The sequence below is a fragment of the Thalassophryne amazonica genome, chromosome 3, assembly GCF_902500255.1.
Source record: "Thalassophryne amazonica chromosome 3, fThaAma1.1, whole genome shotgun sequence".
NCBI classification, from domain to species: domain Eukaryota; kingdom Metazoa; phylum Chordata; class Actinopteri; order Batrachoidiformes; family Batrachoididae; genus Thalassophryne; species Thalassophryne amazonica.
Genome location: NC_047105.1, coordinates 133029220 through 133052658, shown reverse-complemented (window position 1 = coordinate 133052658; position 23439 = coordinate 133029220). Strand labels below are relative to the sequence as shown.

General features: G+C 44.5%; 1 protein-coding gene and 1 long non-coding RNA gene across 2 annotated transcripts in view; one reads left to right on the top strand and one right to left on the bottom strand.

The window, feature by feature from the left end:
• The window catches only part of LOC117507641 (inositol 1,4,5-trisphosphate receptor type 1-like), a 535403-nt gene that overhangs the window by 55438 nt on the left and 456526 nt on the right, over window positions 1–23439 (bottom strand). The window contains exons 57-58 of the mRNA XM_034167459.1: window positions 12466–12614; window positions 10715–10880 (exon numbers count right to left, since the gene is read on the bottom strand). Of these exons, the coding sequence (XP_034023350.1) occupies window positions 10715–10880; window positions 12466–12614 (315 nt within the window). The remainder of the gene's footprint in view (window positions 1–10714; window positions 10881–12465; window positions 12615–23439) is intronic.
• LOC117507642 lies at window positions 4405–13933 on the top strand. The gene is made up of 3 exons (XR_004559807.1): window positions 4405–4419; window positions 8566–8569; window positions 13564–13933. It is a non-coding gene; the product is annotated as an uncharacterized LOC117507642 (long non-coding RNA).

Below are 23439 nucleotides of genomic sequence, written 5' to 3'. Positions count from 1 at the left end.
GAAGCCGCGTTTAGGGAGTTGAAACGCCGGTTCTCGACTGCACCGGTTCTGGTGCAGCCCGATCCCAAGCGCCAGTTTGTTGTTGAAGTGGATGCCTCTGACTCAGGGATAGGAGCCGTGCTGTCCCAGAGCGGGGAGTCCGACAAGGTTCTCCATCCATGTGCCTACTTTTCCCGCAGGTTGACCCCAGCTGAACGGAACTATGACGTTGGCAATCGGGAACTTCTTGCGGTGAAGGAGGCTCTTGAGGAGTGGAGACACCCGTTGGAGGGAGCATCGGTACCATTTACGGTTTTCATGGACCATCGGAACCTGGAGTACATCCGGACCGCTAAGCGTCTGAAGCCCAGGCAAGCCCGCTGGTCGCTGTTCTTCGGGCGTTTTGACTTCCGGATCACCTACCGCCCCGGGACAAAGAACCAACGATCTGACGCCCTGTCCCGGGTGCACGAAGAGGAGGTCAAGACCGAGCTGTCAGACCCCCCTGAAACCATCATCCCCGAGTCCACTGTCGTGGCCGCCCTTACCTGGGACGTGGAGAAGACCGTCCAGGAGGCCCTGACATGGAGCCCGGACCCGGGGACAGGTCCGAAGAACAAACTGTACGTCTCACCAGAGGCCAGGGCTGTGGTCCTTGACTTCTGTCACGGTTCCAAGCTCTCCTGTCACCCAGGGGTGCGAAGGACCGTGGCAGTAGTCCGGCAGCGCTTCTGGTGGGAGTCTATGGAAGCCGACGTCCGGGAGTATGTCCAGGCCTGCACCACCTGTGCCAGGGGCAAAGCTGACCACCACAAGGCCCAAGGCCTCCTCCAGCCTCTGCCTGTGCCTCGTCGCCCCTGGTCTCATATCGGCCTGGACTTTGTCACGGGCCTCCCGCCGTCCCAGGGAAACACCACCATCTTAACGATAGTGGACCGGTTCTCCAAGGCGGCCCACTTCGTGGCCCTCCCGAAGCTCCCAACGGCCCAGGAGACTGCAGACCTCCTGGTCCACCACGTCGTGTGTCTGCATGGGATTCCATCAAACATTGTCTCGGATCGTGGTCCTCAGTTCTCCTCCCAGGTCTGGCGGAGTTTCTGTAGGGAACTGGGGGCCACCGTCAGTCTCTCGTCTGGGTACCACCCTCAGACGAACGGGCAGGCAGAGCGGACTAACCAGGAACTGGAGCAGGCCCTCCGCTGCGTGACCTCCGCGCACCAGACGGCCTGGAGTGACCATCTGGCCTGGATCGAGTACGCTCATAACAGCCAAGTCTCGTCTGCCACCGGCCTCTCCCTGTTTGAAGTGTGTTTGGGGTACCAGCCCCCATTGTTCCCGCTAGTGGAGGGAGAGGTCGGGGTGCCCTCAGTCCAGGCCCATCTGAGAAGGTGCCGTCGGGTGTGGCGTACCGCCCGCTCTGCCCTGCTCAAAGCCCGGAAGAGGGCCAAGAACCATGCAGACTGCCGGCGTGCCCCGGCCCCTGTGTATCAGCCTGGGTAGGAGGCTTGGCTTTCCACAAAGGACATTCCCCTGCAAGTGGAATCCCAGAAGTTGAAGGACAGATACATTGGACCTTTCCCCATACTCAAGATCCTCAGTCCAGCCACAGTGAAGCTGAAGCTGCCAGCTTCACTGCGGATCCACCCGGTTTTCCATGTGTCACGCATCAAACCTCACCACGTTTCACCCCTCTGTACCCCCGGACCGGCGCCGCCTCCTGCCCGGATCATCGACGGGGAGCCGGCTTGGACCGTGCGCTGGCTCCTGGATGTCCGTCGGAAGGGCCGGGGGTTCCAGTATTTGGTGGACTGGGAGGGGTATGGACCCGAAGAACGCTCCTGGGTGAAGAGGAGCTTCATCCTGGACCCGGCCCTCCTGGCCGACTTCTACCGGCGGCACCCAGACAAGCCTGGTCGGGCGCCAGGAGGCGCCCGTTGAGGGGGGGGTCCTGTTGTGTGGGCCGCTGAAGAGGAGGTACTGCTGGCCCACCACCACAAGATGGCGCCCTGGTTGAAGTGCGGGCTTCAAGCACGAGAGGGCGTCGGAGCGACCAGGAGTGACAGCTGTCACTCATCATCCGTACCAGCTGTCCCTCATACACTACTCATCACCACCACCATAAAGGCCGGACTGCAACTCCACCTCCCCGCCGAGAAATCAACTACCAATCAGGTAACTTTCTCTGCTGACTCAAAACATTGAGTAATAATCAGTACTTCTTTGCAGCCGTTTTCCTGTGGTGTGTCCTTATCTGTGGGATTGGCGTTTGGTGTGATCAGCGACGGCTTCGCTTCACACCCCAACCAGATAAGTGGTTAGACAGGAGCTGCACGAGTGTGTGATTGGAGGTGGAGGTTCTCCCTCCTTACTGAATACAGACTGTGGGATTACTGAGTGTGCGACCTCACACTCATCTGGACTGTCTCTGTTCTCTGCCAGCAGTACCGGGTCTGACTGCTGAAGACAGCGGCCACCTGGGGCGCAGGGCTTGGCGGCTCCAGTGTTCTTCAGCTCCGTTGGCGGTGGAAGCTGTGTGGATCCGGCTTTTCTCTCGCCAGGCGTCTTCTATCGTCGAGCCTGCCCACACGTCACCTGGTGTATGATTGACAGTCACTGTATTGTTATTGTCTGTACATCGTTGTGTGATTCACAACATTAAATTGTTACTTTTTGGCTTATCCATTGTCCGTTCATTAACGCCCCCTGTTGTGGGTCCGTGACACGACACTTTCACAACACTCTCCAACGTGCCAAACACCAGCGAATGTTAGCATTTGCCCACTCAAGTCGGTTACGACGACGAACTAGAGTCAGGTCAAGACACCAATGAGGACGACGAGCATGCAGATGAGCTTCCCTGAGACGGTTTCTGACAGTTTGTGCAGAAATTCTTTGGTTATGCAAACCGACTCTTTCAGCAGCTGTCCGAGTGGCTGGTCTCAGACGATCTTGGAGGTGAACATGCTGGATGTGGAGGTCCTGGGCTGGTGTGGTTACACGTGGTCTGCGGTTGTGAGGCTGGTTGGATGTACTGCCAAATTCTCTGAAACGCCTTTGGAGACGGCTTATAGAGAAATGAACATTCAATACACGAGCAACAGCTCTGGTTGACATTCCTGCTGTCAGCATGCCAATTGCACACTCCCTCAAATCTTGCGACATCTGTGGCATTGTGCTGTGTGATAAAACTGCACCTTTCAGAGTGGCCTTTTATTGTGGGCAGTCTAAGGCACACCTGTGCACTAATCATGGTGTCTAATCAGCATCTTGATATGGCACACCTGTGAGGTGGGATGGATTATCTCAGCAAAGGAGAAGTGCTCACTATCACAGATTTAGACTGGTTTGTGAACAATATTTGAGGGAAATGGTGATATTGTGTATGTGGAAAAAGTTTTAGATCTTTGAGTTCATCTCATACAAAATGAGAGCAAAACCAAAAGTGTTGCGTTTATATTTTTGTTGAGTGTATATAACTGCTCCAATGTTATTTTTCTTCTATTTTTTTACATGCCATATATTGTTTTGTGTATGTCTTATGCTGCTATTTTGAGAACAAAGAGCTGCTAAACTGCCTTCCATCGTCTAACGACAATGACAATAAAGATCTATATCTCTCACGGAATGAAAAGCAATTATTAAAATGACAGCGCAACCAAAATGAAATTATTTATTCTCCGTGATTCCAATTCAACCACCTCTGTAATTACTAAATTCAACTGGACAAACAAAACATCAAGTTGAAGGAAGTCAGAGCACGAGGAGGGAACCCAGGTAAACCAATGGTGAACATGTAAACTTCACACAGAAAGGAGCAGGTTGGAAGTGAACCCAGGCTCTTGTGCGAAACACAAAACCACTGACTGATTGCAGCCTAAGTCTAACACCCAAACGTACATGTTTGTGTGTTCCCTTACATTTGTTCAGGTCTGTACAAAACTGAACCACTTTATCCCACAATAACCCTTCTTTAATCCATAGTGACTCAAAACTGTTTAAGATAAAACCGATATCAAAACTAGTCTCTCAATGCTTTTTTGTGGGGCGTGACGGGTTATGAAAGTGACTAAAAAACAATCAGATTCTCAGGGTAGTGTAGCAATCAGTGGTAATCTTAGTGTTGGAGACCATTGTAACCCATCAGGGTTTTAAAAATCTTCAAATTTGCTTCATTGTGACCCATCATGATCCACAAATGTGAACAATCATTGCAATTTGTGGAGATAGAGGTAATAATGCATCTTTTACTTTAATCTTACAGATGCCTTTGGTTTTATTTTGTTACTGCATCTTGAAAGAAATAGTTTCTGCTTGAATGTGGATTTGACTGCACAGTCACTTTGATGCTAAGAATACAAGATGAAATTAAAATATAATTCAGGCTGTTTTGTGTTTTGGGGCAGAGCAATTTCACTGAGTGATCATGCACAGTGGTGTGCAGTAGCTGTGTGCCAGCATAGTGCGGGAGATTAGCAAAGCTTGGAAAGACACAGCGACTAGGTAAGATATACAGTGGCTTGGCAGGAGGCATGGTAGCTCGGTGAGCATGGCGCCATGAGACGCAAAGCATAACGCAGTGTCAAGGCACACACCTCCACTTATCACTCTGCCAAAAGCATCATGGTGGATTGCACACAGACTGAGTATTTGTTGCATACACACACACCATGTGTCCATTTTATTTGTACGGATCGCAGTGTCATAGTTGGCATATTATTTTTGGCATATTCATCAGTGTGTCTTGTAATAAATAATGTCCAATTGAGTGAGGACATTGGGTGTCTTGATTATTCCAGGCTACAATGTAAACTAAAATTAAAATGCAATGCAGATTGTTATTTTGCCCATTCCTCTTTGCAGGACCTCTCAAGCTCCATCAGGTTGGATGGGAAGCGTCAGTGCACAGCCGTTTTCAGATCTCTCCAGAGATGTTCAATCGGATTCAGGTCTGGGCTTTGGTTGGGCCACTCAAGGACATTCGCAGAGTTGTCCTGAAGCCACTCCTTTGATATCTTGGCTGTGTGCTTAGGGTCATTTCCTGCTGGAAGATGACTGGTGGACTGACTGGTGGATTACTGCAAAGTTGGTTGTCCTTCTGGAAGGTTCTGATCTCTCCACAGAGGAATGCTGGAGCTCTGGCAGAGTGACCATCGGGTTCTTGGTCACCTCCCTGACTAAGGCCCTTCTCCATGGTCGCTCACTTTAGATAGGCTGCAGCTCTAGGAACAGTCCTGGTGAATCCAAACTTCTTCTACTTACAGATGATTGAGGCCAATGTGCTCATTGGGACCTCCTAACCAGCAGAAATGTTTCTGTACCCTTCCCCAGATTTGTGCCTCAAGACAATCCTGTCTCAGAGGTCTACAAACAATTCCTTTGACTTCATCCTTGGTTTGTGCTCTGACATGTACTGTCAACTGTGGGACCTTATATGTAGACAGGTATGTATCTTTCCACATCATGTCCAATCAACTGAATTTACCCCAGGTGGACTCCAATTAAGCTGTAGAAACATCTCAAGGATGATCAGTGAAAACAGGATGCACAAGCTCACTTTTGAGCTTTATGGCAAAGGTTGTGAATACGTAAGATAAGATACTTACGTACATGTGATTTCTTAGTTTGTTTATTTTTAAGAAATTTACAAAAATCTAAAAAAATAAATTGTTCACGTTGTCAATATGGGGTGTTGTGTGTAAAACTCTGATGAAAAAAGAATTTCCCCCATTTTGGAGTAAGGCTGTAACATAACAAAATGTGGCAAAAGTGAAGCGCTGTGAAAACTTTCTGGATGCACAGTATGCAAATACAGACAGTCACCACTGTGGTAATCCCTTGGTGGTAAGAAAGATGGTTTATTCCTAAATTCTCTGAAAATCTTGTATTCTTCCCAAGTCGTCCAGTCAGTGGAGCAGCTCCTGAGGTTGTGCTTCAGGACCACACCTTCTTCTGCCCTCTTCTGGACTGTTTTCTGAAGCAGTAGAAAACTGATCGGCAGTAGAAGGGTTAATAACCCAACAGCACCAAACAAGAGCACGAGTTTTAACTGCTGTGTGTGTCAAAGCAACAGGGAATAAAACAGGCAGGTCTGAGAATCCAAAGTCACAAATGTCCAAGTTAGTCACATACAGACCACAGGAAAGAACCAGGTCCAGAGTATGTCTGTACTCATGCATAGGGCCAGATACTGACTGAACCGGATTAAAAGAGTCATCAAGGAAGTATTATAAAAACAAAAACACAAAGAAAATTGAAAATGACAGATGAGCAGCCACACACACCGGTGCCATCTTTCCACTCTCTTGAGACCCTTTTTTTTTTTTTTTTCTAAATGAAAAAGAAACAACTTCTAGAAATTATATGATATTTGTGGACAGATGGCTTTGAAAAAGTGCTGGTGAATCTTCACCATAGGCCAGTGCAACTGTTCTTATCCAATACAAACAACAAAAATGTCCAGTTTTCAGCAAACGTGTTCCCCTACTTGAATTTCTAATCAATATATCACACACAAAACAGGGAACCAGTGGACAATTTTGGATGAAAACAATCTGCATGATACCCATTCAAATATGAGTCTGGGATTTGCTTCAGTCTCAGGAACCATCCTAAAAAATCTGGAATATTCTCATGTCTGAGAAAGCCGGTCACGTTTCCGAGGACCTGTCCATGCAGTCTCACAGAAGCAAGCTTTGAGTTGACCATGTTGGGTGGAGACTATCACAGGATCTGCATCTTCTTCAGGTTGATGTGAAGACCTAGCTTATTGTTGGCTTTATTGAAGGTTTCAAGGATTTTATGAAACCTTCTTCTGAAAAAGATGTCATGCTCCTGTCATCAGCATACTGGAAGTCCAGGAGAGAAGTCTTGATGATTTTCTTTTTTTGGCTCTCAGTCAGCTCAGGTTGAAGAGCTTGATATCAATTTGTGGTAGCACCTTGTCTTTGATCAATTGGAGGATTGTGGCCACAAACATGATCCAGCAGACTGGGGTGATGACACAGCCTTACTTTACTCTTGACTGAACATTGGAGGCTTCGCTTCTTGTGTCACTGACAAGAACTGTGGTGGTTACATCATCAAACAGAAGCCTCAGGATATTGATGAATTTCTACAGGCAGCTTCTTTTGCTTCAGATCTTCCACAGAAGTAGACCTGACATGCTGTTGAACACTTTCATCAGGCAAGGCACAGCGGTTGGTGTTGCTCTGAACACTTTTCTTGCACTTGGCAGACAGTGAAGGTCTTGTCTGTTGTGACGACGGTTGGAAGCCACTCTGGGTTTTAAGAAAGATGTTTTCCGCTTGTTTGTGCTACACTAATGCACTCTGTCAGAATAACTGAGCAGGAAAATGTTTTAATGTGATAATGGTGAACCTTTGTCGCTCTGTTGATTTGTTGACACTTTTAAAAGTGCAGAAAATATGTTGTGTGACATTGGTTCTGATCTTGTGCATGTGTATATTTAATTGCATAGACAGAGGGACAGACAGACAAATGGACAGACAGACACAAAGCCTTCCCAATACTCGACGGCCATATTTTGATGGCCTCGGGTAAAAAGCTAAAGATTCATGAGGAAATAACAAATATTAGTACTTTTTCCCCCCAAATCCACATAAAGCCTTACCTGTCAATCAGGTCATGCATAAATACACACATTATCCATTCTTCCTGCTCAGACAACAAAGCAGGGGTGAATTCAGACCCAAAGAGCGTGGTGTGTGTGTGTATGTGTGTGGTGGTGGTGGGGGGGGGGGGGGGGGGAGGCTCCTCACAACACCCCTAGATTAAAGGTCAGGTTTTGAAGACATTTTTCATACTACTAAATATTACTACTAATTACATTAATACTATAACTACTTATAATAATAATAATAATAAGCATAATAATAATATTTTAACAACTAAAATGCTTTTAGTCAATATTACTCCGGGACCAAGTTTTACAACAGTTCTGGACTAAGTTTAACTGATGAGCCAATGTATGTTTATTTGTTTGTAAAGTAAGTAGATCATTTCGCTACTGATGTAGGCATTATTTCTGCTGCGACACAGAGACTTACATACTCACTCTCACTCACTTTCAACCACTTTTCTGTGACCAAGTCACGGGGCAACAGCTCCAGCAAGAAACCCCAAACTTCCCTTTCTCAGGCCACATTAACCACCTCTGAGGGATACCAAGGTGTTCCCCGGTCAGTGTGGAGATATAATCTCTCCACCCAGTCCTGAGTCTTCCCCAGAGTCTCCACCCAGCAGGACGTGCCTGGACCACACCCTAGGAGGTGTCCAGGGGGCATCCTTATCAGATACCTGAACCACTTCAGCTGGCTCCTTTCAATGCAAAGGAGCAGTGGCTCTACTCCAAGCTCCTCACAGATGACCGAGTTTCTCACCTTATCTCAAAGGGAGACACCAGCAACCCTCCTGAGGAAACGCATCTCAACCGCTTGTACCCGAGATCTACTTCTATTGATCATGACGCAACCCTCATGACCACAGGTGAGAATTGGAACAAAGATTAACGAGCAGATTGAGAGCTTCGCCTTTTGGCTCAGTTCCCTTTTCGCCACAACAGTACAGCAGAGTGAATGCAACACCATCCCTGCTGCGCCACCTCTCCGGTCAATCTCATTCTCCATTGTCCCCTCACTCATGAACAAGACCCCAAGGTACTTGAACTCCTTCACTTGGGGCAAAACCGCATTCCATACCCGGAGTAGGCATTCCATCGTTTTCCTGCTGAGAACCATGGCCTCAGATTTAGAGGTGCAAGCAACTTCACACTCAGCTACGAACTGATCGAGTGAGTGCTGGAGGTCACAGGCGGATGAAGCCAACAAGACCACATCATTTGCTAAAAGCAGTGATAAGACCCTGAGCCAACCAAACTGAAGACCCTCCTCTGCCGACGACACCTTGATATCCTGTCCATGAATATCACAAACAAGATTGGTGACCAGGTGCAGCCCTGATGGATTCCAACCCCCACCCAAAACGAGTCCGACTTACTGCTGAGAACCCGAACACAGCTCTTGCTTTGTGAGTACAGAGATTGGATGGCCCTAAGAAGGGACCCCCTCACTCCATGCTCCCGCAGTACCTCCCACAGTATCTCCCGGGGTACCCGATCATATGCCTTTCAAGTCCAAAAAACACATGTAGACTGGATGTGCACACTTCCAGGCTCCCTCCAGGATCCTTGTAAGAGTGAAGAGCTGGTCTGCTGGTCCACAGCCATGACGGAACCCACATTGTTCCTCTTCAATTTGAGGTTCGACTATCAGCCGAAACCTCCTTTCAGCACCCTGGAGTAGACTTTACCAGGGAGGCTGAGTAGTGTGATGCCCCTATAATTGGCACACACTCTCTGGTCTCCCTTTTTAAATATGGGGACCACAGCCCTAGTTTGCCACTCCTTAGGAACTGTTCCAGACCTCAACGCATTATAGAGGAGACATCTCACCCAAGACAATCTCTCCACATGCAGAGCCCTCAACATTTCTGGACCTATCTCATCAACCCCCGGGGCTTTGCCACTGCAGAGTTGTTTAACTGCCTCAGTGACTTTCACCAATGGAAACTGATGATGATCTCGCATCAGCTTCCACCTCTGACCCTACTATCGAGGGTGCTCCAGTCTGATGCAGGAGTTTCTCAAAGTGTTCTTTCCAGCACCCAATTACCTCCTGAGAGTTGAGTCCCATCCTTACTGTAGACAGCTTGGATGATTCCCCATTCTTCTGAGGTGCTTTGCGGTCCACCAGAAGCACCTTGGTGCTGACTGAAAGTCCTTCTCCATGGTTACTTCAAACTCCTCCCACACCCCCTGCTTTGCCTCCCCTCACAGCAGAGGCTGCAGCCCTTTGGGCCTGTTGGTACCTTGCAACTGCCTTCCGGAGTCCTCCGAGATAACATATTCCGGAAGGTCTCCTTCTACAGTCGGACAGCTTCCCTGACCACCACTGTGTTCGCCTCTTGAGGCACCTAAAACCTTTGGCCACTTCAGCAATGGAAGCTTTGAACATTGCCCATTCTGGTTCAATGACCCCAACCTCCACAGGGATGCTAGAAAAGCTCCACCAGAGGTGTGAGTTGAAGATCTGTTGCACAGTGGGCTCCTCCAGATATTCCCAGTTCATCCACACTATCCGTTTGAGCTTACCAAGTCTGTCCAAAGTCCTCCCCACCCCCTGATCCAACTCACCACCAGATGGTAATCAGTGAATAGCTTTGGCTCTCTCTTCACCCGAGTGTACAGAACATGCGGCCTCAGATCAAATGATACAATCACAAAATCGATCATCGACCTTCGGCCTCAGATGCTGTGGTATCATGTACACTTATGAGCATCCTTATGTTCGAACATGGTGCTCATTATGGGCAGCCCATAACTAGCACAGAGGTCCAACAACAAACGACCACTTGCTTTAGATCAGGGAGGACATTCCTTGCAATCACCCCTCTGCAGGTGTTTCTGTCATTGCCCACATGAGCATTGCAGTCACCCAGCAGAACAATGGAGTCCCTCACTGGACCCCCATACAGGGCTCAGTCATTTCAAAATTGCAACAATTATGTTCAAAAGACAAAGTTAGAATATTAGTGTGCAGGCCGTTTGAAAGAAAAAAACTAAGCAAAGGTGGAAAAATGATAACCAATAATATTGGTTGGACTTTATGTCAGATGGATTTGAAATGCAATTTCACCTGGACAGAAAATAATCCCTCACCACAAATGAAACAGGTTGTCTTCAGAATTTCCTCTTTCTTCTGCTTTTCACTCCTCAGGTCAGCAAACGTATCAATAATGACACCAAAGATGAGGTTGAGGACAATGATGATGACCATGAAGAAGAACAGCAGATCGTAGATCACTCTGGCAGCAAATAGTGGCTCCTGGTGAAGAAAACAGCATTAAAGAAGTCATAAAGCAGTTGTGTTGTTCTCATTAAAAAGTCAAGTTTAGTTTGAAGGCATTTTCAAGCTCCACCCTGTTCAACTATTATTGATTCATTCAGTTTAATTCATTATTCAATTCAATTTTCAATTTATTTCATTTATATAGCACCAAATCACAACAAAGCTGCCTTAAAGTGCTTCACACGAGCAAGGTGTAACTTTACCAACTCCTAGAGCAAGTACACAAGTGACAGTGGCAAGGAAAAACTCCCTCTGATGATGTTGAGGATGAAACCTCAAGCAGGCCAGACGCAGAGGGGTGACCCACTGCTTAGGCCATTCTAACAGTTACAAGGTTTTTATAAAGTTTTTACCAAGCTGAAGAAACAGGAAACAGAAAAACCACAGCAGCATCAAAAGCAAAATGCATTATTGAGATGAGCGTGCAGTCATTGATGCCGCAGGCAGGGGGTCATCCAGTGCCCTTGTGTGCCCTAGGGCCACCGTCCATCCATCACAGCAGCAGTGGGCTGTTGCACAAGCTGTCCTCATGGTGGACTATATTCCAAAAGCAGACAGCAGTGTGCTGCATCAGCTTTGGCCAGGGCATCTCATGTTCAGTCCAGCGCCCTGTGGTGTGCAACTATCAGCCTTGCACAATGCCATCAGTGCCTCAGAGAGAGAGAAAAAGAGCAGAATCAGTTGGCCAGTTAGATTGCACCTAAGGTATGAGTTCACCAACAGTAAATCAACATGGAAGCAAAGAGAATACAAAGGTGATCACCGGTAGCCAGCCCTGAGCTTCACTAGCAGACCCAGAATTTAGATGAAGTGAGGCAGAATCCTGTTCCTTTGCTAATAAGATGAGTTAAAGGGAAAGGAAACACAGTTCCAAAATGTGCCAGTATGCTAACCATACAAGAGGGAGAATAGCTCCATCTTAAGTCTGGACTTGAAATTCTCTACATAATCTGATTGTTTTTATCTCCGTAAGGAGATCATTCCACAAAACGTGTGCACAATAAGAGAAGGCTCTGTGGCTCACAGACTTTTTATTCAGCCTAGGGACAGAAAGTAGTCCTGCGCCTGAGAACGCAGAGCCCAGACATATACAATTTAAAAGAAATACAATTTTACAAATATGTTGTTTAAAGCATTGAGGCATGTTGCATTTGATTCATTCATACATTATTTTGGACATCTGTGTAAAAAAAAAAAAAAAAAACGTTTTATTCCAAATTTTGACTTCTACCAGTGTCACATTAAAAAACAAACCAAAAAAAAAAAAAAAAAAAAACTGACCAAGACAAAACCAGCTGATGAAAGTGATCGTGCTGATATGACACCTCAGTTTAACAGGACGCTGAAATTGGTGCTGTGACATTTACCCTGGAACATAAAAAGGAATTCTGACCGATGTGTTGACAGAGTGCTCACATGTGCCTTGTGTCTACGAGTTTTGGTCCATGAAGAAACTTTACCGTGTGAATTCAAACCAAACCAAGAAAAAAGTTGACCAAACAAACTACAGGTTTGAAAATGACCTCACATACACTTTTCAAGTTGTAGTAGTTCTTTGTACCTCCTTTGATGGCTTACGGAGGACGTCACCGACTCCTCCACCACTCCTCAGGCCGTGGCTCAACACCGTCACGATGCACATGAGTAAAGAGTCACATGTTCGCTCCTTGTCCTCAATGACCACTGCTGATGGCTGAACAGGCAGAGCAGCTGCAGAGACATGGGAAGAAGACATGGGTTTCATATTTGTATACGAGTGAGTGTGTCTGAGAATGAGTGAATGTGAATCATCATTATAAGGCATTTGAGAATGAACAAGTCCAATATTTTCACACAGTGACAGAAAAACTCGTTTATTCATTTGTATGACTTCAAAGCAGAAAATGATTTGATAAAAAGCTGTAATTTTGCTTTTTTTCCCCTTTATTTATACCAGGACAGACCACATTAGTTATATATTCACTATAAACATTAATTCATTTTATTCCAGAATGGACTTTCTCAAAACGTTTAGCAAACATTTTGACTAACCCTGATGAACCCCAAAAGACAGTGAGAAGCAGAGATTCTGCGAGCCCTCTGCAGCTGTATTTGGGTACTGACGGGGGACCATCCTGGAATGACTTTGGATCAAGTGTTTTATGTTTCTCTTTAAGTAAGAGAGGATTGTCCCAGTCTGTCGGACAGAATTGACTACAAGATCTGTGTACAGTTTGTGTGAAGTGTTTACTGTGAGATGGTTATTGTTAAATTTATGAGTGTGAAATATCTTTGTGCCTCACTTTTTCTGTTTAACTCCTCTGGTTTGTATACAGCTGTCTGGAGTCAAACTCCTGTGTGTTGCTTTAGGTTTTTATGACAAGTGGTTATCTTTTTAACCCTCTGGGGTCTGAGGGCATTTTTTGGACAGTTCACTCACCTGGCATAAATGTTTTATTATTGCTGTTAACAGCTCTCCCTGCATCCCACAATAAGTTTTATGTCTCTTTTTTTCAGGACAACCTGTACTTTCAGAAGATATATGTTATAGTGATGTTTTATAAGTGTAATAAAGATTTACAATCAGAAATAAGAAAGGAAAAAATAAAGCAGAAAATAATTTTCACACACATTTATTCAAAACACACAGCAAACTATAATAAACAACTGTTTTGACCAGTGGTGTGCATGGGGGGTTGCCCCACCTTGTGGCCCAGTTGTTGAAAAACGTGTGCTAAAGTGCCCTCTTGGGGGCCACAACGTGTGCTAAAGTGCCCTCTTGGGAGCCAAAACGTGTGCTAAAGTGCCCTCTTGGGCGCCAACACATGTGCTAAAGTGCCCTCAAGTCCCCTCTTGGGAGTCAACACATGTGCTAAAATGCCCTCAAGTGCCCTCTTGGGAGCCATAACGTGTGCTAAAGTGCCCTCTTGGGAGCCAACACATGTGCTAAAGTGCCCTCTTGGGAGCCAAAACGTCTGCTAAACTGCCCTCAAGTGCCCTCTTGGGAGCCAAAACGTGTGCTAAAGTGCCCTCTTGGGAGCCAAAATGTGTGCTAAAGTGTGCTCTTGGGAGCCAAAACGTGTGCTAAAGTGCCCTCTTGAGAGCCAAAATGTGTGCTAAAGTGCCCTCTTGGGAGCCAAAATGTGTGCTAAAGTGCCCTCTTGGGAGCCAAAATGTGTGCTAAAGTGTGCTCTTGGGAGCCAAAACGTGTGCTAAAGTGCCCTCTTGGGAGCCAAAACATGTACTAAACTGCCCTCAAGTGCCATATTGGAAGCCAAAATGTGTACTAAAGTGCCCTCTTGGGAGCCAAAACGTGTGCTAAAGTGCCCTCTTGGGAGCCAAAACATGTACTAAACTGCCCTCAAGTGCCATCTTGGAAGCCAAAATGTGTACTAAAGTGCCCTCTTGGGAGCCAAAACGTGTGCTAAAGATCCCTCTTGGGCACCAACACATGTGCTAAAGTGCCCTGAAGTCCCCTCTTGGGAGCCAACACATGTGCTAAAATGCTCTCAAGTGCCCTCTTGAGAGCCAAAACGTGTGCTTAAGTGCCCTCTTGGGAGCCAACACGTGCTAAAGTGCCCTCTTGGGAGCCAGAACGTGTGCTAAAGTGCCATCTTGGGAGCCAAAATGTGTGCTAAACTGCCCTCTTAGGAGCCAAAACGTCTGCTAAACTGCCCTCAAGTGCCCTCTTGGGAGCCAAAATGTGTGCTAAACTGCCCTCTTGGGAGCCAAAACATCTGCTAAACTGCCCTCAAGTGCCCTCTTGGGAGCCAAAACGTGTGTTGAAATGTCCTATTAGGGAGGCAAAAAGGCGTGCTGAAGTGTTCTCTTGGGAGCCAAAAACATGTGCTAAAGTGCCCTCCTGGTTGGCAAAATACACTAAATTGCCCTCTTGGGTGGAAAAAACAATCAACTGGCCTCTTCTATATTATTAGATAGAGATGCCTATTGCATGAGGAGCTACCACACTACATCTTGTGGAAACAGCTTTTCAAAGCTAGCAAGTAAAGTTAACATTGCATATCCGGGTTTCCACCAGTTTTAAGTTGACTACCCGCCGGGATAAGTATCTGGGATCACTAAAAATAAAAATGTCCTCTTGAAAATGCCATTAAACTTCAGTTTGCAAATTCAGCTTGAAAGTTAAAGACAGAAAGTTAATGGAAAGCAACTTTGTTGATCTACGATATATAGTATATAGATCATATATAGAACCAGTACTATATCTCACAGAACCTGTTTGGATTATCTGGTGCTAATATGGTGTTAACATGCACCAGAATACAGGAAATAGCATCTACTTAATTGAAAATGTTCTAGGGGAAGACCCCCAGACCCCCGAGGTATTTATTTCCTTCATACTACCATGTCGCTGAGAGTTCTTCACAGTCCAACACTGAAATCCACAGAGTTGAAATCCAATATTGAGTTCCACACAGTGGATGCTGATCCTAACCGCAAACTAACCTGAGTAGTCTGTCTAGTTAGTCTGTTTTAAGGCTCATTCGGAAGATTCAGACGGCTTTTGGTGGCTTTTCAGTCGTGTGACTATCCGAGAAATTGTGGACAAGCTGGACATGTTACAACATGTCCTGTGAGGCTTCAACACGGAGGCGCTGTTGCTGCGCCATCAGCTTTGTGCCGATGAATTTCGCCGCCACACTTTCATGGCAAAATCTTCTTTCACGGTGGAATGTGCCGAAAAAATGCTGATGTCCACCTCTTCCGCAATTTCTCGGATAGTCACACGACGGTCCCACATCATCGCAGCGTTCACTTTGGAAATGATCCGGTCATTTCAGCGTGTTGATGCCGACCGGAGCGTGGCTCACTCTCCACCGTTGTGCGCCCGTCTTTAAACCGGTTGTACCGCTCCTTAATCTGTGTGATGCCCAGAGGATCGTCACCAAAAGCCGTCTGAATAATCCGAATGGTTTCCACCTGGCTGTCGCCCAGTTTGTGGCAAAATTTGGTGCAGTTGCGCTGCTCCAGTCATTCCGCCATTTCCTTGCAAAGAAAAGACGACGAGAGACTCCACCCATCCTCACACAAAGGCTGTTTACAAGCAAATGACGCAACCGACAGGCGTGAAAAAATCATGCATGCGCGCAAAGGTTCAAGGTTGGCTCATGCAAGCACACGTGATTCAAATCCATCAGGTTTTTGAAAAAAATAAAAAGGTTGGATACTTTTCTAACAGACCTCGTATAACAGATTTTGTATAACGGATTTTCACTCACATCGTACAAAACGTCCATGTACCAGACAGAGTAGTCTTGATGTGCCCAGTAACAGAGGTATGACATTAAAGTTCAGCACTGACACTCGCCGATTTTTTTTTTTAATCGAGGGACCTGCAGTCTGTGCACCTGCTACATCGGACAACGCAAAAAGCTGTGATCACTTTTAAGTTTTCACTCCTTCCTCTACCGTGATGTTTGAAGTTTTTGCAGTGCACAGGTGATTACACCTGAAATTCATGGAGGAAATTGAACATATTATGTTTGATTTGGAGGTTGCAGAAAGAAGAGCTTGTTGAGGGATAAATTCTCCAGAAATTCTATTTTAAAAATCCAGAAAAAGCATAATCCAGAAAAAGACGCAACAGAGAACTTTAAAACAGTCACACACGTCAACGTCATTGCATGGCACAGAGTTCCAGAACTGCAGAAGCATAAATCAGGGTTTAGGATTTTAAGGTACCACTCCATGTACAGCAGACTTGGAAAAAAGGGTGACTCGATCAAATTTAATCTTTTTATTGCACAAAATGCCAGCCGCTTGTTTAAGGCAGGTGTTTATTTTTTTCTGAGGAACTTTTGATCCGGTCATTAAATGAGGCAGGTCCCAATTCAGGATTCCTCATAGATCGCTTGGCTAATGGGTTTTGTCCGGTGTAACAGTTTATCTTCCCCGCTGGATATCTTACCCCCGGGGGGAAGGTGTCCTCGGATATCTTACCCCCCACCCTGGATAATTTACCCCCCACCCCAATATCTTGGCAAAACATGCACGCGTACATGTACACAACGGCCACTTGGCTTTTAAGGCCAAAGTTTTGCAAGATATGTTAGTCAGTATGTATGTTCTTTTGTTTGTTTGTTCATAATCACCAATTACACCAATAACCAGCAAAAATCTATTTAAGCATAAAAATTCAAAAAGAAAAATTAATATAGCACCTTCAACTGCACCACAGACTAAAACAGTTAAATGTGGTCTATTAAACATTAGGTCTCTCTCTTCTAAATCCCTGTTAGTAAATGATATAATAATTGATCAACATATTGATTTATTCTGCCTTACAGAAACCTGGATACAGCAGGATGAATATGTTAGTTTAAATGAGTCAGCCCTCCGTAAAGCTAGGACATCTTACTACTCATCACTAATTGAAGAAAATAAGAACAACCCCAGGTTTCTTTTCAGCACTGTAGCCAGGCTGACAAAGAGTCAGAGCTCTATTGAGCCGAGTATTCCTTTAACTTTAACTAGTAATGACTTCATGACTTTCTTTGCTAATAAAATTTTAACTATTAGAGAAAAAATTACTGATAACCATCCCAAAGACGTATCGTTATCTTTGGCTGCTTTCAGTGATGCCGGTATTTGGTTAGACTCTTTCTCTCCGACTGTTCTGTCTGAGTTATTTTCATTAGTTACTTCCTCCAAACCATCAACATGTCTATTAGACCCCATTCCTACCAGGCTGCTCAAGGAAGCCCTACCATTATTTAATGCTTCGATCTTAAATATGATCAATCTATCTTTATTAGTTGGCTATGTACCACAGGCTTTTAAGGTGGCAGTAATTAAACCATTACTTAAAAAGCCATCACTTGACCCAGCTATCTTAGCTAATTATAGGCCAATCTCCAACCTTCCTTTTCTCTCAAAAATTCTTGAAAGGGTAGTTGTAAAACAGCTAACTGATCATCTGCAGAGGAATGGTCTATTTGAAGAGTTTCAGTCAGGTTTTAGAATTCATCATAGTACAGAAACAGCATTAGTGAAGGTTACAAATGATCTTCTTATGGCTTCAGACAGTGGACTCATCTCTGTGCTTGTTCTGTTAGACCTCAGTGCTGCTTTTGATACTGTTGACCATAAAATTTTATTACAGAGATTAGAGCATGCCATAGGTATTAAAGGCACTGCGCTGCGGTGGTTTGAATCATATTTATCTAATAGATTACAATTTGTTCATGTAAATGGGGAATCTTCTTCACAGACTAAGGTTAATTATGAAGTTCCACAAGGTTCTGTGCTAGGACCAATTTTATTCACTTTATACATGCTTCCCTTAGGCAGTATTATTAGATGGCATTGCTTAAATTTTCATTGTTACGCAGATGATACCCAGCTTTATATATCCATGAAGCCAGAGGACACACACCAATTAGCTAAACTGCAGGATTGTCTTACAGACATAAAGACATGGATGACCTCTAATTTCCTGCTTTTAAACTCAGATAAAACTGAAGTTATTGTACTTGGCCCCACAAATCTTAGAAACATGGTGTCTAACCAGATCCTTACTCTGGATGGCATTACCCTGACCTCTAGTAATACTGTGAGAAATCTTGGAGTCATTTTTGATCAGGATATGTCATTCAATGCGCATATTAAACAAATATGTAGGACTGCTTTTTTGCATTTACGCAATATCTCTAAAATTAGAAAGGTCTTGTCTCAGAGTGATGCTGAAAAACTAATTCATGCATTTATTTCCTCTAGGCTGGACTATTGTAATTCATTATTATCAGGTTGTCCTAAAAGTTCCCTGAAAAGCCTTCAGTTAATTCAAAATGCTGCAGCTAGAGTGCTAACAGGGACTAGAAGGAGAGAGCATATCTCACCCATATTGGCCTCTCTTCGTTGGCTTCCTGTTAATTCTAGAATAGAATTTAAAATTCTTCTTCTTACTTATAAGGTTTTGAATAATCAGGTCCCATCTTATCTTAGGGACCTCATAGTACCATATCACCCCAATAGAGCGCTTCGCTCTCAGACTGCAGGCTTACTTGTAGTTCCTAGGGTTTGTAAGAGTAGAATGGGAGGCAGAGCCTTCAGCTTTCAGGCTCCTCTCCTGTGGAACCAGCTCCCAATTCAGATCAGGGAGACAGACACCCTCTCTACTTTTAAGATTAGGCTTAAAACTTTCCTTTTTGCTAAAGCTTATAGTTAGGGCTGGATCAGGTGACCCTGAACCATCCCTTAGTTATGCTGCTATAGACTTAGACTGCTGGGGGGTTCCCATGATGCACTGAGTGTTTCTTTCTCTTTTTGCTCTGTATGCACCACTCTGCATTTAATCATTAGTGATTGATCTCTGCTCCCCTCCACAGCATGTTTTTTTCCTGGTTCTCTCCCTCAGCCCCAACCAGTCCCAGCAGAAGACTGCCCCTCCCTGAGCCTGGTTCTGCTGGAGGTTTCTTCCTGTTAAAAGGGAGTTTTTCCTTCCCACTGTCGCCAAGTGCTTGCTCACAGGGGGTCGTTTTGACCGTTGGGGTTTTTACGTAATTATTGTATGGCCTTGCCTTACAATATAAAGCGCCTTGGGGCAACTGTTTGTTGTGATTTGGCGCTATATAAATAAAATTGATTGATTGATTGATAATCGTTTTTTCACCTTTAACTTGCTGTGCAGCACACAGTTTACATTGCAGACTCTTGCAAGTTCACATATACTCAACAAAAATATAAATGCAACACTTTTGGTTTTGCTCCCATTTTGTATGAGATGAACTCAAAGATCTAAAACTTTTTCCACATACACAATATCACCATTTCCCTCAAATATTGTTCACAAACCAGTCTAAATCTGTGATAGTGAGCACTTCTCCTTTGCTGAGATAATCCATCCCACCTCACAGGTGTGCCATATCAAGATGCTGATTAGACACCATGATTAGTGCACAGGTATGCCTTAGACTGCCCACAATAAAAGGCCACTCTGAAAGGTGCAGTTTTGTTTTATTGGGGGGGATACCAGTCAGTATCTGGTGTGACCACCATTTGCCTCATGCAGTGCAACACATCTCCTTCGCATAGAGTTGATCAGGTTGTCAATTGTGGCCTGTGGAATGTTGGTCCACTCCTCTTCAATGGCTGTGCGAAGTTGCTGGATATTGGCAGGAACTGGTACACGCTGTCGTATACGCCGGTCCAGAGCATCCCAAACATGCTCAATGGGTGACATGTCCGGTGAGTATGCCGGCCATGCAAGAACTGGGACATTTTCAGCTTCCAAGAATTGTGTACAGATCCTTGCAACATGGGGCCGTGCATTATCCTGCTGCAACATGAGGTGATGTTCTTGGATGTATGGCACAACAATGGGCCTCAGGATCTCGTCACGGTATCTCTGTGCATTCAAAATGCCATCAATAAAATGCACCTGTGTTCTTCATCCATAACAGATGCCTGCCCATACCATAACCCCACCGCCACCATGGGCCACTCGATCCACAACATTGACATCAGAAAACCGCTCACCCACACGACGCCACACACGCTGTCTGCCATCTGCCCTGGACAGTGTGAACCGGGATTCATCCGTGAAGAGAACACCTCTCCAACGTGCCAAACGCCAGCGAATGTGAGCATTTGCCCATTCAAGTCGGTTACAACGACGAACTAGAGTCAGGTCGAGACCCCGATGAGGACGACGAGCATGCAGATGAGCTTCCCTGAGATGGTTTCTGACAGTTTGTGCAGAAATTCTTTGGTTATGCAAATCAACTGTTTCAGCAGCTGTCCGAGTGGCTGGTCTCAGACGATCTTGGAGGTGAACATGCTGGATGTGGAGGTCCTGGGCTGGTGTGGTTACACGTGGTCTGCGGTTGTGAGGCTGGTTGGATGTACTGCCAAATTCTCTGAAACGCCTTTGGAGACGGCTTATGGTAGAGAAATGAACATTCAATACACGAGCAACAGCTCTGGTTGACATTCCTGCTGTCAGCATGCCAATTGCACGCTCCCTCAAATCTTGCGACATCTGTGGCATTGTGCTATGTGATAAAACTGAACCTCTCAGAGTGGCCTTTTATTGTGGGCAGTCTAAGGCACACCTGTGCACTAATCATGGTGTCTAATCAGCATCTTGATATGGCACACCTGTGAGGTGGGATGGATTATCTCAGCAAAGGAGAAGTGCTCACTATCACAGATTTGGACTGGTTTGTGAACAATATTTGAGGGAAGTGGTGATATTGTGTATGTGGAAAAAGTTTGAGATCTTTGAGTTCATCTCATACAAAATGGGAGCAAAACCAAAAGTGTTGCGTTTATATTTTTGTTGAATGTATAAGCAGCCCTAGTAAGGCCATTCCATACACAAAAAGATCAAGGTCAAAGGTCAAGGTCACAGGAAGGTCAAACACTAAATTCAACTAAAGAAGTTTCCTGGTTGCAGTTTTTGAAATATAGGAGCCCTAGTAAGGTACCTTTCAGTACACAAAAGGATTAAGGTCAAAGGTCAAGGTCACAGGAAGGTCAAACACTAAATTCAACTACATAAATTTCCTGGTCGCAATTTTTGAAATATAGCAGCCCTAGTAAGGTACCTTTCAGTACACAAAAGTATCAAGCTCAAGGTCACAAGGAAGGTCAAACACTAAATTCAATGAAACAAGTTTCCTGGTCACAATTTTAAAAATTTTGCTGCAGACTCTTGCAAAATCTCATATAAACAGCCCCAGTAAGGTACCATTCCGTACACAAAAGGATCAAGCTCAAGGTCAAGGTCACAGGAAGGTCAAATACTACATTCAATGAAACAACTTTCCTGGTCACAATTTTTGAAATTTCGCTGCAGACTCTTGAAAGTTCACATATAGGCAGCCCTAGTAAGGTACCATTCCGTACACAAAAGGATCAAGCTCAAGGTCAAAGGTCAAGGTCACGGGAAGGTCAAACACTAAATTCAACTAAACAACTTTCCTGGTCGCAATTTTTGAAATATAGCAGTCCTAGAAAGGTACCTTTCAGTACACAAACAGATCAAGCTCAAGGTCAGAGGAAGGTCAAACACTAAATTCAATGAAACAACTTTCCTGGTCACAATTTTTGAAATTTTGCCTCAAAATTTGACATGAACATAGCGATAGGCCTTGCCCATAAGCCATTACCTGGGATAAGCAATTGACAATGACCTTCAGGGTTTCGCTTCAGGTCAAATGCCACCTAAATTAGGTCAAACTTCAGACTACAGTAGAAGATGTCGTGCAATATACCAAATTAACAGACTTGATGAGAGGATCCAGAATATAGCAAAGGTTTTACGTTATGACATCACTGATGCAAATGATGCAAACTATTGTTTGGGTTGATAGGGTTCTAATAAGGAATAGTTTGCACCATCTGTCATGCTTAGTTATCACATTACAGGGTAACATATGTCACCTGTCATAGTATACAATGGACATCAACCTTTGATTGACCTTTGGAGACCAAACATTCAACACAGTCAAAACTATTCCATTTATTAATCCTTTCATTTCACTCTTTATATTTATGACCTAGCTTGTACAAAAGACATTTGAGACAGATGGTAGACATTATAGGCCCCTCATTTTCATTATGTTTCTTAAACATAATATGTTTCTTTGCATATTATTGTGTCTGTGTGTATGTGTTTGTGTGTGTGTGCGCACACACTACTGTGTGTTCTATACATACACTGTGGATATTTAATGCAAAACTAAACTGGAGTATTTTCCATCACATCACATATTTCAGGTTGTCAATCAGGTCCATATATTTGTAGAGTATATTTGGAAGGATGATTTAAAGATACTTCACAATAGGAAATATTACTATTGTAGATAGCTGTAGATACATAGAGAAAGAATACCAATATCATTCACTGTCAATCAAACTGCTTCATCTGGGACCATGAATCATCCATAAAATATAGAGTTTAACGGTTACTCGATCCTGATTGAGCCTTATCAAGGTTTGGGTTAATGAGTGCTGCCCTGTAGGATTTTTTTTTAACCTTTATTTAACCAGGATAAAACTCAATGAGATTAAGAATCTCTTTTTCAAGAGTGTCCTGGCCAAGAGGCAGGGCAGAGTTACATACACAGTTACATTTACATAGAAAACAGACACTTGAAGGAGATAATACAATAGGTAAAACATCTACAGATCAGAGACTTTGTTTCAAGAGCCATCAAGAGTGATTTAAAAGTGTTAAGTGGCACTAGCTCTTTCAGTCTAAACTTATTTTGGAGTTAATTCCAAGAGTGGAAAGTTGGAATATTGTATGTCCTGGGTGGGGAGTGGGGGGAAAGATTTCTAGGGTCAGGGGGTAAGTTATCCTAGGATAGCTAGGATAGGATAGGACGTTATGCTGTTACACCGGTTTATACATATAAGAGATTTTTTGTCCATTTTATACATATAATGGGTTTTGTCTGGTTTACACATATAAGAGATTTTTTGTCCATTTTATACATATAATGGGTTTTGTCCAGTTTATACATATAAGGGATTTTGTCCATTTTATACATATAATGGGTTTTGTCCAGTTTATACATATAAGGGATTT